Consider the following 27,226-nt stretch of genomic DNA (forward strand, 5'->3'; position numbering starts at 1 on the left):
GTTTGCGTCTAAAATTCGACAACAAAGCGAAGTTCTCGTTATACTTAAGCTCCAAGGAACGAACCAAATAAAAGAAGATAGCATGAAAAAATATCTGGAGCGTGAAGAAAATTATGTTATTTTAGTGCTAAGAACACATTTTTTTTATTAGGGTAATCAGTCACGCTTGCTTGCTAGAGATGCTATTGATGAAATTCCTAACTAACATTCCCTCGTGGACCTCGTTCTTGGAAAGAAAATATTCAAATTCCCTCTGCACGGCACATGACGAAATACAACTTCAAACCTGAAAAGTATGGTCTGAGTCGCGTTAACTGGCCAAGGACCGGAAGGAAGAAAGGCCTAAGTGTGTTCTACTATCTGTGGCCTTAAATCAGAGCAGTGGATATTCCAAGATGGGATTTATTTTCCTATCACAGGAACACCGTGAGTAGTTGGATGAGTATTTTCAATTGTATTTATTTTCGCGCGCAAACTCTACATGTGTCAACTGCTAAAAAAATACATTTGCTAATGTGTCCTTTGCTCGATATAATTCATGTAGAAACGTTCTGAATTTATTCAATATGTTTATAATACTAAGAGACCACATTCGTTGCATATATGATTGGTTCAAGGATCATACAATACATCTTATAGAATTAAAGTTTTGAAAACGTTTTATTTTGAATATTTTAAGAACTTCAGTTGCTATAGGTCTAGACTTAAAGGTTTTACAGACTTTGCTAACCACTGTTATATTATTTATAATTATATTATGATTATATACAGTCAAGAATTGGTAATTAGGAACAGTACCTTTGTCGTACTTTGAGTTTGTAGAATACGTCCTCGCCTTCTCTCCCTCGCTCGATTTGGTTCTTTTTTAAATTGCTTATGATAAGGTTTGTCCGTGTGTCCTTTATAAGCGGGTTTGTCCGTGTGTCCTTTATAAGCAGGTGTGTATGTATGTACGACATGACGGAAAAACCTGGAAAATGCGCAATTCTAGATAGAGAAAGAAGACACCATTTTACACTGGCCATCGTTTCCTTGTATTACGGACTGATTTTCAAAACACAATTAGTGTAAGGCCGCAACTCACCTGCTCACATACCCAGATTTTGGCTTTTTAAGATAATCATCCTTACGCTATGAATAAGCTCAGGGACGAAAAGCTCAAATTTCAATGACACTTTACAAAAAGTCGCATCCATCTAAAAAAGCCGCACTTGATATTTTGTTTGCTATTAATCACTATTACTCAAGTACTAAGGGAAATTTCCCCCCTTAAAATATTTGAAATGGGCTTATTTGAAGCGTCATGTAATGTTTTTCCGTTATGTCCGTATGTCCTGATTACGCAGGCTTGTCCGTGTGTTCTTTTTAAGTGGTTTTAGTCCTTGTGTTCTTTATAAGCGGGTTTGTGATTTATTTCACTGACTGCAACTTGATTCAGTTAATTGTTGGAAGATTTGTCCCTCTAAAATATTTACTTTTAGGGTTATACTATTGCAACAAAACGACTATGACCCACTCTGACCACTTGGCTGGGGGAGGTTCGGGTTTTTACTTGTTTGCTGTTACAAGATTTAGAAGATCTGTATAAGATGTGTTTCTCTGTCTGTTTCTAATTCTGGGTGTCTCTGTGTTTCTCATTCTATGTGTTCACATATGTTTGTTCTTCATTTTACAAGTGTGTTCTACAAGTGTCTCGTCTGCCTCTATGTTCACATATGTGGTTATCATTCTATGTGTTCACATATGTGTTTCACAAGTGTGTTGGGGCTTCGGTACGCACCCCTTTTTATATTTTACTAAGACGGCATGTCCTTTAGGATAACCGACCCTGACATCCCGAAGGGCTTTTAGCACTGTTTGGATAAGGGTTTAACCAATGGGTGTAAGAGGGACGGCCTTCCTGCGTCGGTGTGCCAGTCTGTTACCCTTGGACTGCCGTGACTTACGTAATGTTTACAATGTTGCTACTGACTACGGATGTCACACACTAACTTGTTACACTGCTAGTGCGCATGGCAAGATACACACGTGATTAATATGATTGACAGAATTCCAATCATTTTTGCAGTTAAAGTGTTAAAATGTACTAAAACCTAATTCTACCGACGGCTAGGTCTGAAGTTTACTTAGTGTAAGCCTTGTTTGAACTCAGACCTAACTTTCCTTCCTTCGTTAAGAAGTACGAAACGAGAATTGGTGGCCAAATCCCGATTGTCAAATACCACTCGAAAAGGGACGCGGCACGCCTATATGTTCCCCGAGCAAAAGGTCAATTGCTAGAAATAGGAAATGCTTTTAGTTGTCATGTGGACTTCAATATGTTGAGAGCCGATCAGTATATAATTTCTAGCTGCTAAGTATGTCTTAACTACATTAGTGACTTATTCCTGCGTAACACTATACATTCAAAAGGAAAATCGATTTTCTGAATGAAAAATAACATTACAAATCATTATCAAATTATGCAAAGACCCCCATCTATTTAGCATGAAAAGGTATGTATCTTATATGGTCGCAAAGCATCAAAGCTTTAGTGTTTTGTTGTTAAGTTGTTTTAATTTCCTATACACAGCATTTACAACTTACTGTAATAAAAGTAGGCTATTTCTAAACTACTAAAATAATGAATAAAAACAAAATTCATAACATCGTTGGTTCTACTTCTCTACAGGGCCATTTCTTTGGTCTGTCTACATGCTCTTAACAGTTCTCATCATTGCCGCAAATAGTACTGCTACGACACTCGCTGAAGCAGTCGCTATATCGTCTCCTGTGTTACCCACAACAACTAGTGTACTGACGTCATCTATGGAATCCTCTATGGCAACAACCAGTACAACTTCGACACCATCATTGGAATCGTCTATGACAACAAATAGTACGACTTCGACACTCGCTGAAGCAGTCGCTATATCGTCTCCTGTGTTACCCACAACAACTAGTGTACTGACGTCATCTATGGAATCCCCCTTTATGGCAATGACCAGTACAACTTTCACACCATCACTGGAATCGTCTATGACAACAAATAGTACGACTTCGACACTCGCTGAAGCAGTCGCTATATCGTCTCTTGTGTTACCCACAACAACTAGTGTACTGACGTCATCTATGGAATCCTCCTCTATGGCAACAACCAGTACAACTTCGACACCATCATTAGAATCGTCTATGACAACAAATAGTACGACTTCGACACTCGCTGAAGCAGTCGCTTTATCATCTTCTGTGTTACCCACAACAACTAGTGTACTGACGTCATCTATGGAATCCTCCTCTATGGCAACAACCAGTACAAGTTCGACACCATCATTGGAATCGTCTATGACATCAAATAATACGACTTCGACACTTGCTGAAGCAGTCGCTACATCGTCTCCTGTGTTACCCAAAACAACTAGTGTACTGACGTCCTCTATGGAACCATCCTCTATGGCAACGACCAGTACAACTTCGACGCCATCATTGGAATCGTCTATGACAACAAATAGTACGACTTCGACACTTTCTGAAGCAGTCGCTACATCGTCTCCTGTGTTACGCACAACAACTAGTGTACTGACGTCCTCTATGGAATCCTCCTCTATGGCAACGACCAGTACAACTTGGACGCCATCATTGGAATCGTCTATGACAACAAATAGTACGACTTCGACACTCGCTGAAGCAGCCGCTATATCGTCTCTTGTGTTATCCACAACAACTAGTGTACTGACGTCCTCTATGGAATCCCCCTTTATGGCAATGACCAGTACAACTTTCACACCATCACTGGAATCGTCTATGACAACAAATAGTACGACTTCGACACTCGCTGAAGCAGTCGCTATATCGTCTCTTGTGTTACCCACAACAACTAGTGTACTGACGTCATCTATGGAATCCTCCTCTATGGCAACAACCAGTACAACTTCGGCAGTTTCATTGGAATCGTCTATGACAACAAATAGTACGACTTCGACACTCGCTAAAGCAGTCGCTATATCGTCTTCTGTGTCACCCACAACAACTAGTGTACTGACGTCATCTATGGAATCCTCCTCTATGGCAACGACCAGTACAACTTTGACACCATCATTGGAATCGTCTATGACAATAAATAGTACGACTTCGACACTCGCTAAAGCAGTCGCTATATCGTCTCCTGTGTTACCCACAACAACTAGTGTACTGTCGTCATCTATGGAATCCTCCTCTATGGCAACAACCAGTACAAGTTCGACACCATCATTGGAATCGTCTATGACAACAAATAGTACGACTTCGACACTCGCTGAAGCAGTCGCTATATCGTCTCCTGTGTTACCCACAACAACTAGTGTACTGTCGTCATCTATGGAATCCTCCTCTATGGCAACGACAAGTACAACTTCGACACCATCATTAGAATCGTCTATGACAACAAATAGTACTACTTCGACACCCTCTGAAGCAGTCCCTATATCTTCTGATTCACCCACAACAACTAGTGTCCTGACGTCATCTATGGAATCCTCTTCTATGGCAACAACCAGTACAACTTCGACACCATCATTGGAATCGTCTATGACAACAAATAGTACGACTTCGACACTCGCTGAAGCAGTCGCTATATCGTCTCCTGTGTTACCCACAACAACTAGTGTACTGACGTCATCTATGGAATCCTCCTCTATGGCAACGACCAGTACAACTTTGACACCATCATTGGAATCGTCTATGACAATAAATAGTACGACTTCGACACTCGCTAAAGCAGTCGCTATATCGTCTCCTGTGTTACCCACAACAACTAGTGTACTGACTTCATCTATGGAATCCTCCTCTATGGCAACGACCAGTACAAGTTCGACACCATCATTGGAATCGTCTATGACAACAAATAGTACGACTTCGACACTTGCAGAAGTAGTCGCTATATCGTCTCTTGTGTTACCCACAACAACTAGTGTACTGACGTCATCTATGGAATCCTCCTCTATGGCAACAACCAGTACAACTACGACACCATCATTGGAATCGTCTATGACAACAAATAGTACAACTTCGACACTCGCTGAAGCAGTCGCTATATCGTCTCCTGTGTTACCCACAACAACTAGTGTACTGACGTCCTCTATGGAATCCTCCTCTATGGCAACAACCAGTACAACTACGACACCATCATTGAAATCGTCTATGACAACAAATAGTACAACTTCGACACTCGCTGAAGCAGTCGCTATATCGTCTCCTGTGTTACCCACAACAACTAGTGTACTGACGTCATCTATGGAATCCTCCTCTATGGCAACAACCAGTACAAGTTCGACACCATCATTGGAATCGTCTATGACAACAAATAGTACGACTTCGACCCTCGCTGAAGCAGTCGCTATATCGTCTCCTGTGTTACCCACAACAACTAGTGTACTGACGTCATCTATGGAATCGTCCTCTATGGCAACAACCAGTACAACTTCGGCACCTTCATTGGAATCGTCTATGACAACAAATAGTACGACTTCGACACTTACTGAAGCAGTCGCTATATCGTCTCTTGTGTTACCCACAACAACAAGTGTTCTGACGTCATCTATGGAATCCTCCTCTATGGCAACAACCAGTACAAGTTCGACACCATCATTGGAATCGTCTATGACAACAAATAGTACGACTTCGACACTCGCTGAAGCAGTCGCTATATCGTCTCCTGTGTTACCCACAACAACTAGTGTACTGACGTCATCTATGGAATCCTCCTCTATGGCAACAACCAGTACAAGTTCGACACCATCATTGGAATCGTCTATGACAACAAATAGTACGACTTCGACACTTGCTGAAGCAGTCGCTATATCGTCTCCTGTGTTACCCACAACAACTAGTGTACTGACGTCATCTATGGAATTCTCCTCTATGGCAGCAACCAGTACAACTTCGACACCATCATTGGAATCGTCTATGACAACAAATAGTACGACTTCGACACTTGCTGAAGCAGTCGCTATATCGTCTCTTGTGTTACCCACAACAACTAGTGTACTGACGTCATCTATGGAATCCTCCTCTATGGCAACAACCAGTACAAGTTCGACACCATCATTGGAATCGTCTATGACAACAAATAGTACTACTTCGACACCCGCTGAAGCAGTCCCTATATCATCTTCTGTGTCATCCACAACAACAAGTGTTCTGACGTCATCTATGGAATCCTTCTCTATGGCAACAACCAGTACAACTACGACACCATTATTTAAATCGTCTATGACAACAAATAGTACGACTTCGACACTTGCTGAAGTAGTCGCTATATCGTCTCCTGTGTTACCCGCAACAACTAGTGTACTGACGTCATCTAAGGAACCCTTCTCTATGAAAACAACCAGTACAACTTCGAAACCATCATTGGAATCGTCTATGACAACAAATAAAACGACTTCGACACTCGCTGAAGCAGTCATTATATCGTCTCCTGTGTTACCCACAACAACTAGTGTACTGACGTCATCTATGGAATCCTCTATAGCAACAACCAGTACAAGTTCGACACCATCATTGGAATCGTCTATGACAACAAATAGTACGACTTCGACCCTCGCTGAAGCAGTCGCTATATCGTCTTCTGTGTTACCCACAACAACTAGTGTACTGACGTCCTCTATGGAATCCTCCTCTATGGCAACAACCAGTACAACTACGACACCATCATTGAAATCTTCTATGACAACAAATAGTACAACTTCGAGACTCGCTGAAGCAGTCGCTATATCGTCTCTTGTGTTACCCACAACAACTAGTGTACTGACGTCGTCTATGGAATCCTCCTCTATGGCAACAACCAGTACAACTTCGGCACCATCATTAGAATCGTCTATGACAACAAATAGTACTACTTCGACACTCGCTAAAGCAGTCGCTATATCGTCTTCTGTGTCACCCACAACAACTAGTGTCCTGACGTCAACAATGAACTTCTCCAAGGCAACAAACAGGTCAACATCGACTTCTTTTGATGCAGTGGCTGTGACGTCTTCTGTGTCACCCACAGCAATAAGTGTCCTGACATCAACAATGAACTCCTCCATCGCAACAAACAGGTCAACATCGACATCCATTGATGCAGTGGCTGTGACGTCTTCTGTGTCACCCACAGCAACAAGTGTCCTGACGTCATCAATGAACTCCTCCATAGCAACAAACAGGTCAACATCGACTTCCATTGATGCAGTGGCTGTGACGTCTTCTGTGTCACCCACCCCAACAAGTGTCCTGACGTCATCAATGAACTCCTCCATAGCAACAAACAGGTCAACATCGACTTCCATTGATGCAGTGGCTGTGACGTCTTTTGTGTCACCCACAAGAACAAGTGTCCTGACGTCAACAATGAACTCCTCCATTGCAACAAACGGGTCAACAACAACATCCATTGATGCAGTGGCTGTGACGTCTTCAGTGTCACCCACCCCAACAAGTGTCCTGACGTCATCAGTGAACTTCTCCATAGCAACAAACAGGTCAGCATCGACATCCATTGATGCCATGGCTGTGACGTCTTCTGTGTCACCAACCCCAACAAGTGTCCTGACGTCATCAGTGAACTCCTCCATAGCAACAAACAGGTCAACAACAACATCCATTGATGCAGTGGCTGTGAGGTCTTCAGTGTCACCCACCCCAACAAGTGTCCTGACGTCATCAGTGAACTTCTCCATAGCAACAAACAGGTCAGCATCGACATCCATTGATGCCATGGCTCTGACGTCTTCAGTGTCACCCACCCCAACAAGTGTCCTGACGTCATCAGTGAACTTTTCCATAGCAACAAACAGGTCAGCATCGACATCCATTGATGCCATGGCTGTGACGTCTTCAGTGTCACCCACAGCAACAAGTGTCCTGACGTCAACAATGAACTTCTCCATAGCAACAAACAGGTCAATATCGACATCCATTGATGCAGTGGCTGTGACGTCTTCTGTGTCACCCACAGCAACAAGTGTCCTGACGTCATCAATGAACTCCTCCATAGCAACAAACAGGTCAACATCGACTTCCATTGATGCAGTGGCTGTGACGTCTTTTGTGTCACCCACAAGAACAAGTGTCCTGACGTCAACAATGAACTCCTCCATTGCAACAAACGGGTCAACATCGACATACATTGATGCAGTGGCTGTGACGTCTTCTGTGTCACCCACAAGAACAAGTGTCCTGACGTCAACAATGGACTCCTCCATTGCAACAAACGGGTCAACAACAACATCCATTGATGCAGTGGCTGTGACGTCTTCTGTGTCACCCACCCCAACAAGTGTCCTGACGTCATCAGTGAACTCCTCCATAGCAACAAACAGGTCAGCATCGACATCCATTGATGCAGTGGCTGTGACGTCTTCTGTGTCACCCACAAGAACAAGTGTCCTGACGTCAACAATGGACTCCTCCATTGAAACAAACAGGTCAACAACAACATCCATTGATGCAGTGGCTGTGACGTCTTCTGTGTCACCCACCCCAACAAGTGTCCTGACGTCATCAGTGAACTCCTCCATAGCAACAAACAGGTCAGCATCGACATCCATTGATGCAGTGGCTGTGACGTCTTCTGTGTCACCCACAGCAATAAGTGTTCTGACATCAACAATGAACTCCTCCATAGCAACAAACAGGTCAACATCGACATCCATTGATGCAGTGGCTGTGACGTCTTCAGTTTCACTCACAGTAACAAGTGTCGTGATGTCATCAATGAACTCCTCCATAGCAACAAACAGGTCAACATCGACATACATTGATGCAGTGGCTGTTACGTCTTCAGTTTCACTCACAGTAACAAGTGTCCTGATGTCATCAATGAACTCCTCCATAGCAACAAACAGGTCAGCATCGACATCCATTGAAGCAGTGGCTGTGACGTCTTCTGTGTCACCCACCCCAACAAGTGTCCTGACGTCATCAATAAACTCCTCCATAGCAACAAACAGGTCAACATCAACATCCATTGATGCAGTGGCTGTGACGTCTTCTGTGTCACCCACCCCAACAAGTGTCCTGACGTCATCAGTGAACTCCTCCATCGCAACAAACAGGTCAACATCGGCATCCATTGATGCAGTGGCTGTGACGTCTTCTGTGTCACCCACAGCAATAAGTGTTCTGACATCAACAATGAACTCCTCCATAGCAACAAACAGGTCAACATCGACATCCATTGATGCAGTGGCTGTGACGTCTTCTGTGTCACCCTCAACAACAAGTTTCCAGACGTCATCAATGAACTCCTCCATAGCAACAAACAGGTCAACAACAACATCTATTGGTGCAGTGGCTGTGACGTCTTCAGTTTCACCCACAGCAACAAGTGTCCAGACGTCATCAAGGAACGTCTCCATGGCAACAAACAGGTCAACATCGACATACATTGATGCAGTGGCTGTTACGTCTTCAGTTTCACTCACAGTAACAAGTGTCCTGATGTCATCAATGAACTCCTCCATAGCAACAAACAGGTCAACATCGACATCCATTGAAGCAGTGGCTGTGACGTCTTCTGTGTCACCCACAAGAACAAGTGTCCTGATGTCATCAATGAACTCCTCCATAGCAACAAACAGGTCAACATCGACATCCATTGAAGCAGTGGCTGTGACGTCTTCTGTGTCACCCTCAACAACAAGTGTCCTGACGTCATCAATAAACTCCTCCATAGCAACAAACAGGTCAACACCAACATCCATTGATGCAGTGGCTGTGACACCTTATGTGTCAACAACTTTATCTGTCAAGGCAGTCACTGTGACGTCTTCGCTGTCACTCACAGCAACTGGTGCCCAAACGTCTTTATTGCATTCCTCCACGGCAACTCCCAGAACAACTTCAACATCCATTGATAAATTCGCTTCTGTTCCATTAACATCAACCATGTCAACCACTCAAGTGTATTTGATTGACACCAGTGAATTATCGTCGCTAGGGCTGGCTGTTGTGTCTTCCTCAATCGCTTCTTACAGTAAGTGCTCTTTTTATACATGTAACCGTAAGCTGTCCTTTAGTGTGGATAAGGTTTTCGTCTGTTGTTTTGTTTGTAGCTATTGTAATCGAGTTCCTCTCGACTTGTTACATGCTACTGCGAGTTAAGTGGATGTGACTTGCTTTGGTTCTTGGTTTGTGTTGTAGGAAATGATTGCCTCGCAGTGAACAATTGCAGTACTCATGCGTCGTGTACAGATCTCCCTGTTGGATACCGCTGCTCGTGTTATCGAGGATTCACCGGCGATGGCGTCAATTGCACGGGTGAGGCGTCACTTTTATGGCGCCAACCATAGATACACGCAGAACCAACAAAGTGCCTCTAAATCTAAAGCTCCAGATATGTTCCAGAGAACTCGTTCCATTCACATCTATTTGTAATTTATACTACTTTTACTAAGATAAAACCAACTTGTTACCCCGATGGCATTACTTCTGATCTCTGTAAAGAAGCAAAAAGTAGCAACTTTATTTTGTTTTCCAAATCACTATGGGGTCATTCTGTTCGAATCTTTGATACTAAAACAAGACTGTACTGCAGATATCGACGAGTGTTTAAGCCCCAGTCCATGTCACGTTCATGCCACGTGCAACAACACACAGGGATCCTATAACTGCCACTGCTCTTCCGGTTTCACCGGAAACGGTCACGAGTGCCAAGGTACGTAGTTAATTTACAAGTCGCTGCCTAAAAAAGCTTGCGAGGGAGGCTAGCATTGGTATAAACGAATGAGGTAATTTGACGATTCTCCCAAGGAGGAGAAGGGAGAAAGCTAGAATTCTGAAGCTTACTTTCACATTAAATATTTCTCTAGTCAATTTTTAGCGTAATGTATACCCCCGGGGGGGGGGAGGGGCGTTTTTTCCCATGTCGAGATACTCGTCCTATTTTTTAGGGGTCAAAATTGGGCCTTAGGTAATATTTAGGGGGTATCCGAGAAATTGAAATAGGCTTTTCTCTTAGAAATGGTATTTTTTAATGGGGTAGCAATTTTTGGTGTGCAGGTTTTTTAGGGGTATTTTTCAAATTTCCCGACGAGCATTCCTATCACTTTTACACGGAAGAACCCCCCCCCCCTTCTCCCGGGTAATTTACCACGTGTCATGTATGTAACATATTCTCTTTTATGTGTTTTTCTTATGTTTTGTTGTAACTATTCAGATATAGACGAGTGTTCAGGAAGCGTGTGCCTGGCTGATCAAGTGTGTAATAACATCATTGGCTCCTACACGTGCGCGTGCCCTGCTGGTTTTTTCGAGAATAATGGCACTTGTACAGGTACGGAAGTAGTCCGGGTCACTCAGTTGGCGGGCGAGGCTTAATCTGAAGAAAGGGTTTCAATGATTTCAATAATTCACAACCAGCACATTTTAATGGTATAGCTAATAACATTGACAATGCATGTCTTCCGTCTTTTCATTTCTCTGCTCTATTTGTGGCAAACTTGAGGCCAAAGGGCCCCCTCCCCCCCCCCCCCCCCCCTTATGGTCGGAGAATCTTGTGGTAGGGCATATTTGTTCTTGCTGAACGGGAATTACTCATTAGCTCACCTTTAAAAATGGTTGTAATAGCCGTAAATCATGGTCATTTGTTAGTTGTTTCTTTTTTTATTAGAAATTGTTGCGTTTACGGCGTCGTTCAAGATTAAAGCTGGAAATGAATCTGTGTTTACCGATGATCTAAAGGACCCGAAGTCTCAAACCTACAAGACGCTAGAGGCTAAAGTCGTCTCTACGGTAAGGCGCAGATATCCTCTAAACCTTATTTTACGTTTGTTTTCGATCAAACCACGAACAGTCTGGCACTTCAATATTTCAATCATTATCGCTAAACTCACTTTCCATGAGGGAACTGGCTAGCATTGTTTTCATTGGACTTAATTCTCGCATTTAAAAATTGCGTAGTCTGTAGACATACAGACATAAATGTGTGCTAAGCAAAGAAATATTTCATATTTCTTAGCTGTATCGACGCAGTCTTGTTGTCTAAAAGTACACTCTAATCTATGCCTTATTGGACATAAGTCCAATGCAGTGATGCAGATTCGTATGCTTGCTGTTTAAGATTACTCTCTATACAAGGCCTGGTAGGGTATTCGCGGGACACGGGATTTGGCCTTACTTCGGTGCAGGATGCGGACGCAAAATAGTGTTGCGGGATGCGGGATTTGCCGGGCCCTCGAGAAGCGGGATGTTATAAAATCAACCGGGCGGGAATTAATTTCTCTGACAGGGAATCGAAAGCCTATGCTACTAAAAAGTTCAATTTGTAACGACTCTCTGTTGTGAGGCCTGGTTTAGGCAGGGGCTGACTGGAAATCATCAAAATAACGTGGTGTTCGTGTAAAAGTGCTTATGGCTTGCTGTCACAAGAGCCAATGGCAAGAACTGAATCAGGTTTAGGACCCAAATCCCGCGGGATTCGGGAATTTAAGGGGAAAAGGTGCGGGAAGGGATTGGGCGTAATCAAGCGCCCCCTTCCTGTCTATAGAATGTTAACCCCGCGCGACAATTCTACAAAATATGCATGGCTGTATGAAAAGAATTTTCCAGGGCTGCATAGCTCAGGATATAATGGCAGGTGTAATCAGGACTTAAAACATAAATCTCGGTCTTATTCTTGCATGTGCGGTACGCTTGGTTTGTGCAACATCAGAGAGCGCCTATTGGTTAAGGCCTTTGAGGCTCGCCGAGTTTAGTAACCAGTTCCCTCATATAACTATGGTGTTACGGATATGAACTGATGCATTTTATGGTGTGTGCGAGAGTTGACAAGTTACTCAAAATAGCAAGGGCTTTTTTGTTAGCCGCCTTACATTTGCTGGCATTTGATTTCCTCATTCTAAGAGCAGGAATATCTAATACATTGCTATGTACCCTTCAGTACGATGACATCTACAAGAATTCATCTCTGAGATATAGCTACACTGGTTGTGAAGTTCTGCGGTTTCGGTAAGTGAAAGTTGTGGGTGTGACCAAGGAAAGTGATAGGATGTAATCCTAATTTTTGTGGACAAATACGACAATATATTTTTGTTTTTGTTTTCAAGAACTGAAAATAAATAAGATTTCTTATAAGTACAACTTTTATCCAATATTTAGATACATATTTGTCCAGGAAGGTCTGACACCACATCTCTAATTCTCCACCCCTTTCCCAGGCCAGACAGTGTTGTACTGTCTGATACCACATCTCTAATTCTCTACCCTTTCCCACCAGAAAGTGTTGTACTGTTTAACACCACATCTCTAATTCTCCACCCCTTTCCCAGGCCAGACAGTGTTGTACTGTCTGATACCACATCTCTAATTCTCTACCCTTTCCCACCAGAAAGTGTTGTACTGTTTAACACCACATCCTTAATTCTCCACCCTTTTCCCAGGCCAGACAGTGTTGTACTGTCTGATACCACATCTCTAATTCTCCAGCCCTTTCCAACCAGAAAGTGTTGTACTGTTTAACACCACATCCTTAATTCTCCACCCTTTTCCCAGGCCAGACAGTGTTGTACTGTTTAACACCACATCTCTAATCCTCTACCCTTTCCCAGGCCAAACAGTGCTGTACCATCTGATACCACATCTCTAATTCTCCACCCCTTTCCCAGGCCAGACAGTGCTGTACCATCTGATACCACATCCTTAATTCTCCACCCTTTTCCCAGGCCAGACAGTGTTGTACTGTTTAACACCACATCTCTAATTCTCCACCCCTTTCCCAGGCCAAACAGTGCTGTACCATCTGATACCACATCTCTAATTCTCCACCCCTTTTCCCAAGCCAGACAGTGTTGTACCATCTGACACCACATCTCTAATTCTCCACCCCTTTTCCCTGGCAAGACAGTGTTGTACCATCTGATACCACATCTCTAATCCTCTACCCTTTCCCAGGCCAAACAGTGTTGTACTGTCTGATACCACATCTCTAATTCTCCACCCCTTTCCCAGGCCAGGCAGTGTTGTATCATCTGATATACCACATCTCTAATTCTCCACCCCTTTCCCAGGCCAGGCAGTGTTGTATCATCTGATATACCACATCTCTAATTCTCCACCCCTTTCCCAGGCCAGGCAGTGTTGTATCATCTGATATACCACATCTCTAATTCTCCACTCCTTTCTCGGGCCAGGCAGTGTTTTATTTGATACCAAATCTCTTATTCTCCACCCCTTTCCCAGGCCAGACAGTGTTGTACCATCTGACACCACATCTCTTATTCTCCACCCTTTTCCCAAGCCAGACAGTGTTGTACCATCTGACACCACATCTCTTATTCTCCACCCCTTTCCCAGGACAGGCAGTGTTGTACCATCTGACACCACATCTCTAATTCTCCACCCCTTTCCCAGGCCAGACAGTGTTGTACTGTCTGACACAACATCTCCCTATTTTTCCTCCAAAACCAGACATTTTTGTGTTTCCCGATTTGTTTTTCCCAGGCCAGGCAGTGTGGTTGTCGATGCTATAGTGTACTTCGATAAAGTCGCGAACGTCTCCTTAGAACAAGTAAATCAAGCGGTGAACGAAAGCATCAATACTCAGAATATGACTTCGACCCTCGGGATCTTCATTATCGACTCAAGTTCAGTGAGTGTTACCGGTAAGCTCACTGGACGTACTTCTTTTTTTTGTACCTCGTAGTTTCAGTATTGAGCCCTATGCAAACTGCGCCACCAATAAACTTCTCTCTTTGTGCTGTTTGCAAGAGAATGGACGATGCAAAGGGGTTTTAGTCTCCACTTGAGGCAGCCAGCCTGCAAATTACTTCACAAGTTTACGATATTGTATGTACGAGTGATACTTTACTTCATACACAGGCTGACATTTTTAACGTGTACCCTTGTTCATTGTTTAGCGGGTACAGTTTTAGGTTTGGGGACGTTTTAGAAAGGAGACTAACTAAGCTGCTCGTCAAAGGAATTGCAAACTACAAGATGTACATGGTAGAAGGCTTGAACTGATCCCTATTCGTATGCTCTGCCCTTTTGCGGCTTGCCTTTTTGCCGACCATCATATTGGAGATTTAATTTTTAATCAAAGGAAGAGTAAAACAATTTTTTTTTTAGGAAATTTGGACAATTTAGACACGTCCCTTGGCTAGTGAATATGATTACTTGTTTTTGGCACGCAACTCATCACTTTTTTATGGATCGGGGGCTGACGTTTGCACGCGCTCATGGATAATACGATGGTTGAACTTAGCCTTAGTCACCTCCTAACAATAGCAATTCCAAACTGGTCTCCGTTCCGTACTCTCAGTTGATTCTCACTTCCTCGAGGGTCATGAGGTCCTAGTGAGAGCCTTTAGTACGTCAGAATCTTTCTTTCCTATGCTAAGATTTGCGATAGCAAACCACAGGCTTACCATCCTAATGTTGTTATTCGCACGCCGGGGTAGTTAACATAACGGATCTCAGGAAAGCCTATGTTATCGACTGTTTTTACTCAAAGTCAACGTAATAAGTGTTTATTTGACCTTTATTCTATGACAAAAAGATTCCGTTCTGTGAACTATCGCGGCGTGCGAATAACAACATTAGGATGGTAAGCCTGTGGTATGCAGTAATATCTAATGTAACATGACCAATTGTCTAAGATGGTAACAATTTCTTTGGGTTGTCCCAGACGGTAACAATCTCTTTGGGTTGTCCCAGACGGTAACAATCTCTTATGATTGTCCCAGACGGTAACAATCTCTTATGATTGTCCCAGACGGTAACAATCTCTTATGATTGTCCCAGAAGGTAACAATCTCTTATGATTGTCCCAGAAGGTAACAATCTCTTATGATTGTCCCAGACGGTAACAATCTCTTATGATTGTCCCAGACGGTAACAATCTCTTATAATTGTCCCAGACGGTAACAATCTCTTATAATTGTCCCAGACGGTAACAATCCCTTATGATTGTCTCAGACGGTAACAATCTCTTATGATTGTCCCAGACGGTAACAATCTCTTATGATTGTCCCAGACGGTAACAATCTCTTATGATTGTCCCAGACGGTAACAATCTCTTATGATTGTCCCAGAAGGTAACAATCTGTTATGATTGTCCCAGACGGTAACAATCTCTTATGATTGTCCCAGACGGTAACAATCTCTTATGATTGTCCCAGACGGTAACAATCTCTTATGATTGTCCCAGACGGTAACAATCTCTTATGATTGTCCCAGACGGTAACAATATCTTATGATTGTCCCAGACGGTAACAATATCTTATGATTGTCCCAGACGGTAACAATCTCTTGTGATTGTCCCAGACGGTAACAATCTCCAATGATTGTCCCAGACGGTAACAATCTATTATGATTGTCCCAGACGGTAACAATCTATTATGATTGTCCCAGACGGTAACAATCTATTATGATTGTCCCAGACGGTAACAATCTCTTATGATTGTCCCAGACGGTAACAATCTCTTTGGATTGTCCCAGACGGTAACAATCTCTTATAATTGTCCCAGACGGTAACAATCCCTTATGATTGTCTCAGACGGTAACAATCTCTTATGATTGTCCCAGACGGTAACAATCTCTTATGATTGTCCCAGACGGTAACAATCTCTTATGATTGTCCCAGACGGTAACAATCTCTTATGATTGTCCCAGAAGGTAACAATCTGTTATGATTGTCCCAGACGGTAACAATCTCTTATGATTGTCCCAGACGGTAACAATCTCTTATGATTGTCCCAGACGGTAACAATCTCTTATGATTGTCCCAGACGGTAACAATCTCTTATGATTGTCCCAGACGGTAACAATATCTTATGATTGTCCCAGACGGTAACAATATCTTATGATTGTCCCAGACGGTAACAATCTCTTGTGATTGTCCCAGACGGTAACAATCTCCAATGATTGTCCCAGACGGTAACAATCTATTATGATTGTCCCAGACGGTAACAATCTATTATGATTGTCCCAGACGGTAACAATCTCTTATGATTGTCCCAGAGGGTAACAATCTCTTATGATTGTCCCAGACGGTAACAATCTCTTTGGATTGTCCCAGACGGTAACAATCTCTTTGGATTGTCCCAGACGGTAACAATCTCTTATGATTGTTCCAGACGGTAACAATATCTTATGATTGTCCCAGACGGTAACAATATCTTATGATTGTCCCAGAAGGTAACAATCTCTTATGATTGTCCCAGACGGTAACAATCTCTTATGATTGTCCCAGACGGTAACAATATCTTATGATTGTCTAAGACGGTAACAATCTCTTATGATTGTCTAAGACGGTAACAATCTCTTTGGGTTATCCCAGACGGTAACAATCTCTTATGATTGTCCCAGACGGTAACAATCTCTTATGATTGTCCCAGACGGTAACAATCTCTTATGATTGTCTCAGACGGTAACAATCTCTTATGATTGTCCCAGACGGTAACAATCTCTTATGATTGTCCCAGACGGTAACAATCTCTTATGATTGTCCCAGACGGTAACAATATCTTATGATTGTTTAAGACGGTAACAATCTCTTTGGGTTATCCCAGACGGTAACAATCTCTTATGATTGTCCAAGACGGTAACAATCTCTTATGATTGTCTAAGACGGTAACAATCTCTTATGATTGTCCCAGACGGTAACAATCTCTTATGATTGTCCCAGACGGAAACAATCTCTTATGATTGTCCCAGACGGTAACAATCTCTTATGATTGTCCCAGACGGTAACAATCTCTTATGATTGTCCCAGACGGTAACAATCTCTTATGATTGTCCCAGACGGTAACAATCTCTTATGATTGTCCCAGACGGTAACAATATCTTTGGGTTGTCCCAGACGGTAACAATCTCTTATGATTGTCCCAGACGGTAACAATCTCTTATGATTGTCCCAGACGGTAACAATATCTTTGGGTTGTCCCAGACGGTAACAATCTCTTATGATTGTCCCAGACGGTAACAATCTCTTATGATTGTCCCAGACGGTAACAATCTCTTATGATTGTCCCAGACGGTAACAATATCTTATGATTGTCTAAGACGGTAACAATCTCTTTGGGTTATCCCAGACGGTAACAATCTCTTATGATTGTCCAAGACGGTAACAATCTCTTATGATTGTCCAAGACGGTAACAATCTCTTATGATTGTCTAAGACGGTAACAATCTCTTATGATTGTCCCCGACGGTAACAATCTCTTATGATTGTCCCAGATGGTAACAATCTCTTATGATTGTCCCCGACGGTAACAATCTCTTATGATTGTCCCAGACGGTAACAATCTCTTATGATTGTCCCAGACGGTAACAATATCTTATGATTGTCCCAGACGGTAACAATCTTTTGTGATTGTCCCAGACGGTAACAATCTCTAATGATTGTCCCAGACGGTAACAATCTATTACGATTGTCCCAGACGGTAACAATCTATTATGATTGTCCCAGACGGTAACAATCTATTATGATTGTCCCAGAGGGTAACAATCTCTTATGATTGTCCCAGACGGTAACAATCTCTTTGGATTGTCCCAGACGGTAACAATCTCTTTGGATTGTCCCAGACGGTAACAATCTCTTATGATTGTTCCAGACGGTAACAATATCTTATGATTGTCCCAGAAGGTAACAATATCTTATGATTGTCCCAGAAGGTAACAATCTCTTATGATTGTCCCAGACGGTAACAATCTCTTATGATTGTCCCAGACGGTAACAATATCTTATGATTGTTCCAGACGGTAACAATCTCTTATGATTGTCCCAGAAGGTAACAATATCTTTGGGTTATCCCAGACGGTAACAATCTCTTATGATTGTCCCAGACGGTAACAATCTCTTATGATTGTCCCAGACGGTAACAATCTCTTATGATTGTCTCAGACGGTAACAATCTCTTATGATTGTCTCAGACGGTAACAATCTCTTATGATTGTCCCAGACGGTAACAATCTCTTATGATTGTCCCAGACGGTAACAATCTCTTATGATTGTCCCAGACGGTAACAATATCTTATGATTGTCTAAGACGGTAACAATCTCTTTGGGTTATCCCAGACGGTAACAATCTCTTATGATTGTCCAAGACGGTAACAATCTCTTATGATTGTCTAAGACGGTAACAATCTCTTATGATTGTCCCAGACGGTAACAATCTCTTATGATTGTCCCAGACGGTAACAATCTCTTATGATTGTCCCAGACGGTAACAATATCTTTGGGTTGTCCCAGACGGTAACAATCTCTTATGATTGTCCCAGACGGTAACAATCTCTTATGATTGTCCCAGACGGTAACAATATCTTTGGGTTGTCCCAGACGGTAACAATCTCTTATGATTGTCCCAGACGGTAACAATCTCTTTGGGTTGTCCCAGACGGTAACAATCTCTTATGATTGTCTCAGACAGTAATAATCTCTTATGATTGTCTCAGACGGTAACAGTCTCTTGTGATTGTCTCAGACGGTAACAATCTCTTTGGATTGTCCCAGACGGTAACAATATCTTATGATTGTCTAAGACGGTAACAATCTCTTATGATTGTCCCAGACGGTAACAATCTCTTATGATTGTCTCAGACGGTAACAATCTCTTATGATTGTCTCAGACGGTAACAATCTCTTATGATTGTCCCAGACGGTAACAATATCTTATGATTGTCCCAGACGGTAACAATCTCTTATGATTGTCTCAGACAGTAACAATCTCTTATGATTGTCCCAGAAGGTAACAATCTCTTTGGGTTGTCCCAGACGGTAACAATCTCTTATGATTGTCTAAGACGGTAACAATCTCTTATGATTGTCCCAGAAGGTAACAATCTCTTTGGGTTGTCCCAGACGGTAACAATCTCTTATGATTGTCCCAGACGGTAACAATCTCTTATGATTGTCCCAGACGGTAACAATATCTTATGATTGTCTAAGACGGTAACAATCTCTTTGGGTTATCCCAGACGGTAACAATCTCTTATGATTGTCCAAGACGGTAACAATCTCTTATGATTGTCCCAGACGGTAACAATCTCTTATGATTGTCCAAGACGGTAACAATCTCTTATGATTGTCTAAGACGGTAACAATCTCTTATGATTGTCCCCGACGGTAACAATCTCTTATGATTGTCCCAGACGGTAACAATCTCTTATGATTGTCCCCGACGGTAACAATCTCTTATGATTGTCCCAGACGGTAACAATCTCTTATGATTGTCCCAGACGGTAACAATCTCTTATGATTGTCCCAGACGGTAACAATCTCTTTGGGTTGTCCCAGACGGTAACAATCTCTTATGATTGTCCCAGACGGTAACAATCTCTTTGGGTTGTCCCAGACGGTAACAATCTCTTATGATTGTCCCAGACGGTAACAATCTCTTATGATTGTCTCAGACAGTAACAATCTCTTATGATTGTCCCAGAAGGTAACAATCTCTTTGGGTTGTCCCAGACGGTAACAATCTCTTATGATTGTCCCAGACGGTAACAATCTCTTATGATTGTCCCAGAAGGTAACAATCTCTTTGGGTTGTCCCAGACGGTAACAATCTCTTATGATTGTCCAAGACGGTAACAATCTCTTATGATTGTCCCAGACGGCAACAATCTCTTATGATTGTCCCAGACAGTAATAATCTCTTTGGGTTGTCCCAGACGGTAACAATCTCTTATGATTGTCCCAGACGGTAACAATCTCTTATGATTGTCTCAGACGGTAACAATCTCTTATGATTGTCCCAGACGGTAACAATATCTTATGATTGTCTCAGACGGTAACAATCTCTTATGATTGTCCCAGACGGTAACAATATCTTATGACTGTCTCAGACGGTAACAATCTCTTATGATTGTCCCAGACGGTAACAATATCTTATGATTGTCTCAGACGGTAACAATCTCTTATGATTGTCCTAGACGGTAACAATCTCTTATGATTGTCCCAGACGGTAACAATCTCTTATGATTGTCCCAGACGGTAACAATCTCTTATGATTGTCCCAGACGGTAACAATCTCTTATGATTGTCCAAGACGGTAACAATCTCTTATGATTGTCTCAGACGGTAACAATCTCTTATGATTGTCCAAGACGGTAACAATCTCTTATGATTGTCCAGGACGGTAACAATCTCTTTGGGTTGTCTCAGACGGTAACAATCTCTTTGGATTACGTTTCAGATCGTAACGAGTGCGAGGACGGAGCTCACGATTGCCATAGCAACGCCACATGTAACAATACTGTTGGCTCCTTCAAGTGTTACTGCAAGAGCGGTTTCCATGGCAATGGAAAGCAATGCAATGGTTAGTTTGACGCAATAAAGCGGGTGGTACACGGCGATCCCTCTCCATCAAAATGCAGAAAGCAGCCAAGTTCCCTCTGTGCCTAAATCCTCACGTGTCCTAGGCCAGTATTTCCACCTTTATCGTCACAAATAAGCACCATTCCTTGACTAAAATATTGATGTTTCTAATGTTCACCTTAGATACATACTTCATTTTTTATCATGACAAGTGCTCTTTCCGATTTGCCTTGTTGACTTAAATATGCGATTCATAAGGATCATTACTTCCCCCTTCCCCACATTGATTACTCCCAAGATGAGGGTTGTGACATACAAATAATCGGCCCGGCTAGGAAAACGTTCTGATGTTTTAACCCAACTTGTATTTGCATCTTTAATGAAAAAATGAACTTAACGCTGGAACGATTTAACCTAGCCCCTTAGTATTTAATGGCCATTAAAGCTTGCTCGGCCACGCCTTTTCTGGCGTTCTCAAAACAATGGTTATGCTGCGCGGTAAAGTGCTATGTTCTGTTTTCCTAGTAACTGATCATTGCGCCGCGGGAGTCCATAACTGTCACGTGAACGCAACGTGCGCATCAGCCAATGGGACATTTACATGCACGTGCAATGCAACATCGGGTTACTATGGCAACGGAACACACTGCTTTGGTAGGTACAAATGACAATGTGTATTAGGAACATTCTGTGGTGTTTCGCGCAGCTATCATTCGCACATATTTTAACTTCTACCTGTAAAGCAACTTTCACAGACCATTCGCACTACCTGTAAAGCAGCTTTACACATATCATTCGCACATATTTTATCTTCTACCTGTAGATCAGCTTTACAAAGATCATTCGCACATATATTATCTCTAAACTGTAAAGCAGCTTTACACAGATCATTCGCACATATTTTATCTTCTACCTGTAAAGCAGCTTTACACAGATCATTCGCACATATATTATCTTCTACCTGTAGATCAGCTTTACAAAGATCATTCGCACATATATTATCTCTAAACTGTAAAGCAGCTTTACACAGATCATTCGCACATATTTTATCTTCTACCTGTAAAGCAGCTTTACACAGATCATTCGCACATATTTTATCTTCTACCTGTAAAGCAGCTTTACACAGATCATTCGCACATATATTATCTCTTACCTGTAAAGCAGCTTTACATATATCATTCGCACATACTTTATCTTCTACCTGTAAAGCAGCTTTACACAGATCACTCGCACATATATTATCTCTTACCTGTAAATCAGCTTTACATATATCATTCGCACATATTTTATCTTCTGCCTGTATTGCAGCTGCCTGCACCACAAAGGACTTCTGCCAAAATGGCGGAACCTGTCATTATACTGCTCGATCCGTCTACTGTAGGTATGTGAGCCGTTTACTCTCTTCTTGTCTGTCGTCTCTGTATCTGGTGATTTCACGTCTGGACGTTGTAATATGGTGGCATTTTTAGCTGCGAATAATGTCTGCTAAGGATGTTTTTTGTTGTTGTTGTTGTTGACCCCCCTCCCCCATACAGTTTTGATGACCGCTGAGCCGTTTCTCTAATTTAGCTGCCCTGAAGGCTTCGACGGAGACCGTTGTCAAACTTCAGCCATTCTAACTAAAGCTCCCCCTGTTAGTGCTTCCACACAGGACAAAGGTCGGTACCATGGCAACTAGTGTCCCCACCCTCCCAGGGGTGGACATGTCATGTCTCTTTCTTTTAAAAGATAACTAATAAAGTACCAAACTGCCCCTCTAATCCACCCTCCCACCCCCGCCCCCCCGCCGCCCATTTATACTTCTGGATCCGCCCCTGCTGTCCAATATGTCGCTTTCACACTAGCAAAACACATCACCGAAATCAAAATAGTTGTCTTGACTTTATTCTTGGTGTGATAGTTTATTACCACTCGTATATGAATGTCAATTATTCTCAATTCTTCTTCCCTTAGCATCCCCTAAGGCCCTTGCCACTTCATGTTTCCTTAACGTCCTTCTCCCTTCAGGTTCCCTTAACGCCCTTCTCCCTTCAGGTTCCCTTAACGCCCTTCCCCCTTCAGGTTCCCTTAACGCCCTTCTCCCTTCAGGTTTCCTTAACGCCCTTCTCCCTTCAGGTTTCCTTAACGCCCTTCTCCCTTCAGGTCCTCCTAACGCCCTTCTCCCTTCAGGTCCTCCTAACGCCCTTCTCCCTTCAGGTCCTCCTAACGCCCTTCTCCCTTCAGGTCCTCCTAACGCCCTTCTCCCTTCAGGTCCTCCTAACGCCCTTCTCCCTTCAGGTTCCCTTAACGCCCTTCTCCCTTCAGGTTCCCTTAACTCCCTTCTCCCTTCAGGTTCCCTTAACGCCCTTCTCCCTTCATGTTTCCCTAACGTCCTTCTCCCTTCAGGTTACCCTAACGCCCTTCTCCCTTCAGGTTCCCTTAACTCCCTTCTCCCTTCATGTTTCCCTAACGTCCTTCTCCCTTCAGGTTACCCTAGCGCCCTTCTCCCTTCAGGTTACCTAAGCGCCCTTCTACCTTCAGGTTTCCCTAGCGCCCTTCTCCCTTCAGGTTTCCCTAGCGCCCTTCTCCCTTCAGGTTTCCCTAGCGCCCTTCTCCCTTCATGTTTCCCTAACGTCCTTCTCCCTTCAGGTTTCCCTAGCGCCCTTCTCCATTCAGGTTACCCTAGCGCCCTTCTCCCTTCAGGTTACCCTAGCGCCCTTCTCCCTTCATGTTTCCCTAACGTCCTTCTCCCTTCAGGTTTCCCTAGCGCCCTTCTCCATTCAGGTTACCCTAGCGCCCTTCTCCCTTCAGGTTTCCCTAGCGCCCTTCTCCATTCAGGTTACCCTAGCGCCCTTCTCCCTTCAGGTTCCCCTGACGCCCTTCTCCCTTCATGTTTCCCTAACGTCCTTCTCCCTTCATGTTTCCCTAACGTCCTTCTCCCTTCAGGTTTCCCTAGCGCCCTTCTCCATTCATGTTTCCCTAGCGCCCTTCTCCCTTCAGGTTACCCTAACGCCCTTCTCCCTTCAGGTTCCCTTAACGCCCTTCTCCCTTCAGGTTACCCTAGCGCCCTTCTCCCTTCAGGTTTCCCTAGCGCCCTTCTCCCTTCAGGTTACCCTAGCGCCCTTCTCCCTTCAGGTTACCCTAGCGCCCTTCTCCCTTCAGGTTACCCTAGCGCCCTTCTCCCTTCAGGTTACCTAAGCGCCCTTCTACCTTCAGGTTTCCCTAGCGCCCTTCTCCCTTCAGGTTTCCCTAGCGCCCTTCTCCCTTCAGGTTTCCCTAGCGCCCTTCTCCCTTCATGTTTCCCTAACGTCCTTCTCCCTTCAGGTTTCCCTAGCGCCCTTCTCCATTCAGGTTACCCTAGCGCCCTTCTCCCTTCAGGTTACCCTAGCGCCCTTCTCCCTTCATGTTTCCCTAACGTCCTTCTCCCTTCAGGTTTCCCTAGCGCCCTTCTCCATTCAGGTTACCCTAGCGCCCTTCTCCCTTCAGGTTTCCCTAGCGCCCTTCTCCATTCAGGTTACCCTAGCGCCCTTCTCCCTTCAGGTTCCCCTGACGCCCTTCTCCCTTCATGTTTCCCTAACGTCCTTCTCCCTTCATGTTTCCCTAACGTCCTTCTCCCTTCAGGTTTCCCTAGCGCCCTTCTCCATTCATGTTTCCCTAGCGCCCTTCTCCCTTCAGGTTACCCTAACGCCCTTCTCCCTTCAGGTTCCCTTAACGCCCTTCTCCCTTCAGGTTACCCTAGCGCCCTTCTCCCTTCAGGTTTCCCTAGCGCCCTTCTCCCTTCAGGTTACCCTAGCGCCCTTCTCCCTTCAGGTTACCCTAGCGCCCTTCTCCCTTCAGGTTACCCTAGCGCCCTTCTCCCTTCAGGTTACCCTAGCGCCCTTCTCCCTTCAGGTTACCCTAGCGCCCTTCTCCCTTCAGGTTACCCTAGCGCCCTTCTCCCTTCAGGTTCCCCTGACGCCCTTCTCCCTTCAGGTTACCCTAGCGCCCTTCTCCCTTCAGGTTCCCCTGACGCCCTTCTCCCTTCAGGTTCCCCTAACATTCTTGCCCTGCCCTTCTCCCTTCAGGTCCCCCTAACGCCTTATTCCCTTCAGGTCCCCTAACGCCTTATTCCCTTCAGGTCCCCCTAACGCCTTAATTCCCTTCAGGTCCCCCTAACGCCGCTGCCCCTTAAGGTCCCCCTTACGCCCTTCTCTCTTCATGTCCCCCTAACGCCCTTGCCCCTTTAGGTGGTCCCCCTAACGCCGTTGCCCCTTAAAGTCCCTCTAACGCCCTTGCCCCTTAAGGTCCCTCTAACGCCCTATTTCCTTAAGGTCCCCCTAACGCCCTATTCCTTTTAGGTCCCCCTAATGCCCTCCCCCGTATGTTCTCCGTTGCCCTTCTTTTGCTGGTTACTAATTGTAATGTCACAGAGATGCTGTACAGGCATAAACTTAATGCGTTTCCTTAGGCTTAGGTCCCCTACTCGTCCATAGATGTATATAAACTTCTTGCTGTATATGGTCCAATTACTCGTCTGTTGTCCCACTTTTGCTGATAATGGTGTTATTGTCTCAGAGATGCTGTATATCATAATCATTCTCGCGGTAATCGCTGGCATGTTGCTGATTGTCGCCATCATTGGGATTTTTTGTATCAGAAGACGTCGCACAACGTATGCTATACATATTTGTTTATATTTATAATTTTCTATTCACTTTTATTGTATGAGTTTGTTGATGACATTGTTAGCCAAGCCTAGGCTGCGATTGTTTTTAATATCGAAATATCCTTATTTTGGAAAGTATTATTATTCAAAGCCTATAGTATGCTTTAGCTAGAGGCCCGTTCCCAGTCGTTAAAATAAGTATTTGCCGAAGAAGTTGTTGATCTCTTAAAGTGTACACAGTTCATTAGCATTTTTTGCATTAAGATACCTCACAGTTTGTCACACATTTTTGTATTTTATATATATTGATATTTTTCTCTTCCAGTTTGAAGTTTGCTGGTGATTACGAGGATGGCAACAGGGTTGAATCCCGCAAAGTGAAAGTGCTGCCGCCGTCGCAAGAGGCTTTCCTTCGCGCCATCGAGGAGGGCAGCAGAGGACTGCGAGCATCGCCACTAGTCGAACCTGCAGAAGCCGCCGCCAAGGAGCTCGAGAAAGTCGAGATAGAGATGAAGGGGCGTGGCGTCCGACACAACCCAGAATTTGGCCATTACAACGTGGCGGCTTTCGATGACATCGAACGGAGGAGGGTAATGTATTCAAAGGGTAGTAGTCAGGGGGGGTGGGGAATGGGCGCAATTACGGGTGTGGGGGTGGGGGGCATCCCCTGCTCCACGAAATTCGCTTTCGCGCTTGACGTACAAACAGTGCCAGCAGAAGAATACTAGAATGATGCCGGAGACATCTTTATGGGCTGCTTTTGCACTCGAAGTGTTGTTCGGTCTAACATTTCTGCGTGTTTCCCAACAATGCTGACACTGCTTGAACGAGTCGTTTTGTTGTTAACATTCTTGTTGCACCTTCTCGCTGGAATCGCGCGCGTCCATCGTGCATCCGTGTTTACAGTCAGTAGTCCCAATATACCGTACCGTGTCATGACCCTGCCCTGACCGTGCCTATATGCAGATCTTGTGATTAAGGTTATTTTGTAAACAATTTAGGTTGTATAGGTATATATTGGTAGATATATGTGAATCTCCTTGATCATATATAGAACTTTACTTTCATCTAGTGCATCCTTGATCATATATAGAACTTTACTTTCATCTAGTGCAATCACAATTCGTACATTTTTCTACTTCGCGTGTTTTCGCGAGGATTTGGTAACTCTTCATCGGGTTATTCTTTAGCAGTTTATTGGGTAGCTTTTCACCGGGTAGCTTTTCATCAACTTGCTTTTGATCAACTAGGATCCGACCCTCGGATAACTCTTGGACAAGACCCCGCAGAATTCAGCAGGACAAAGTTCCCACTACCCAGGCAACTACAGCAACTAACGAAAT

The 27,226-nt window shown here is 43.7% G+C and overlaps 1 protein-coding gene across 1 annotated transcript; it reads left to right on the forward strand.

Moving 5' to 3' along the window:
* Positions 1-24: 24 nt before the first annotated feature.
* LOC5508774 (serine-rich adhesin for platelets) lies at positions 25-27,221 on the forward strand. The gene is made up of 15 exons (XM_048723367.1): positions 25-426; positions 2,672-9,976; positions 10,144-10,260; positions 10,538-10,657; positions 11,159-11,275; positions 11,612-11,733; positions 12,881-12,948; positions 14,440-14,600; positions 21,138-21,260; positions 21,785-21,913; positions 22,568-22,640; positions 22,829-22,917; positions 25,793-25,889; positions 26,209-26,473; positions 27,134-27,221. Exons 1-15 carry the CDS (start codon positions 396-398, stop codon positions 27,149-27,151), a joined length of 8,835 nt encoding a protein of 2,944 aa, XP_048579324.1. The 5' UTR covers positions 25-395; the 3' UTR covers positions 27,152-27,221.
* Positions 27,222-27,226: the final 5 nt, after the last annotated feature.

Source organism: Nematostella vectensis, chromosome 2, assembly GCF_932526225.1.
Source record: "Nematostella vectensis chromosome 2, jaNemVect1.1, whole genome shotgun sequence".
NCBI classification, from domain to species: Eukaryota; Metazoa; Cnidaria; class Anthozoa; order Actiniaria; family Edwardsiidae; genus Nematostella; species Nematostella vectensis.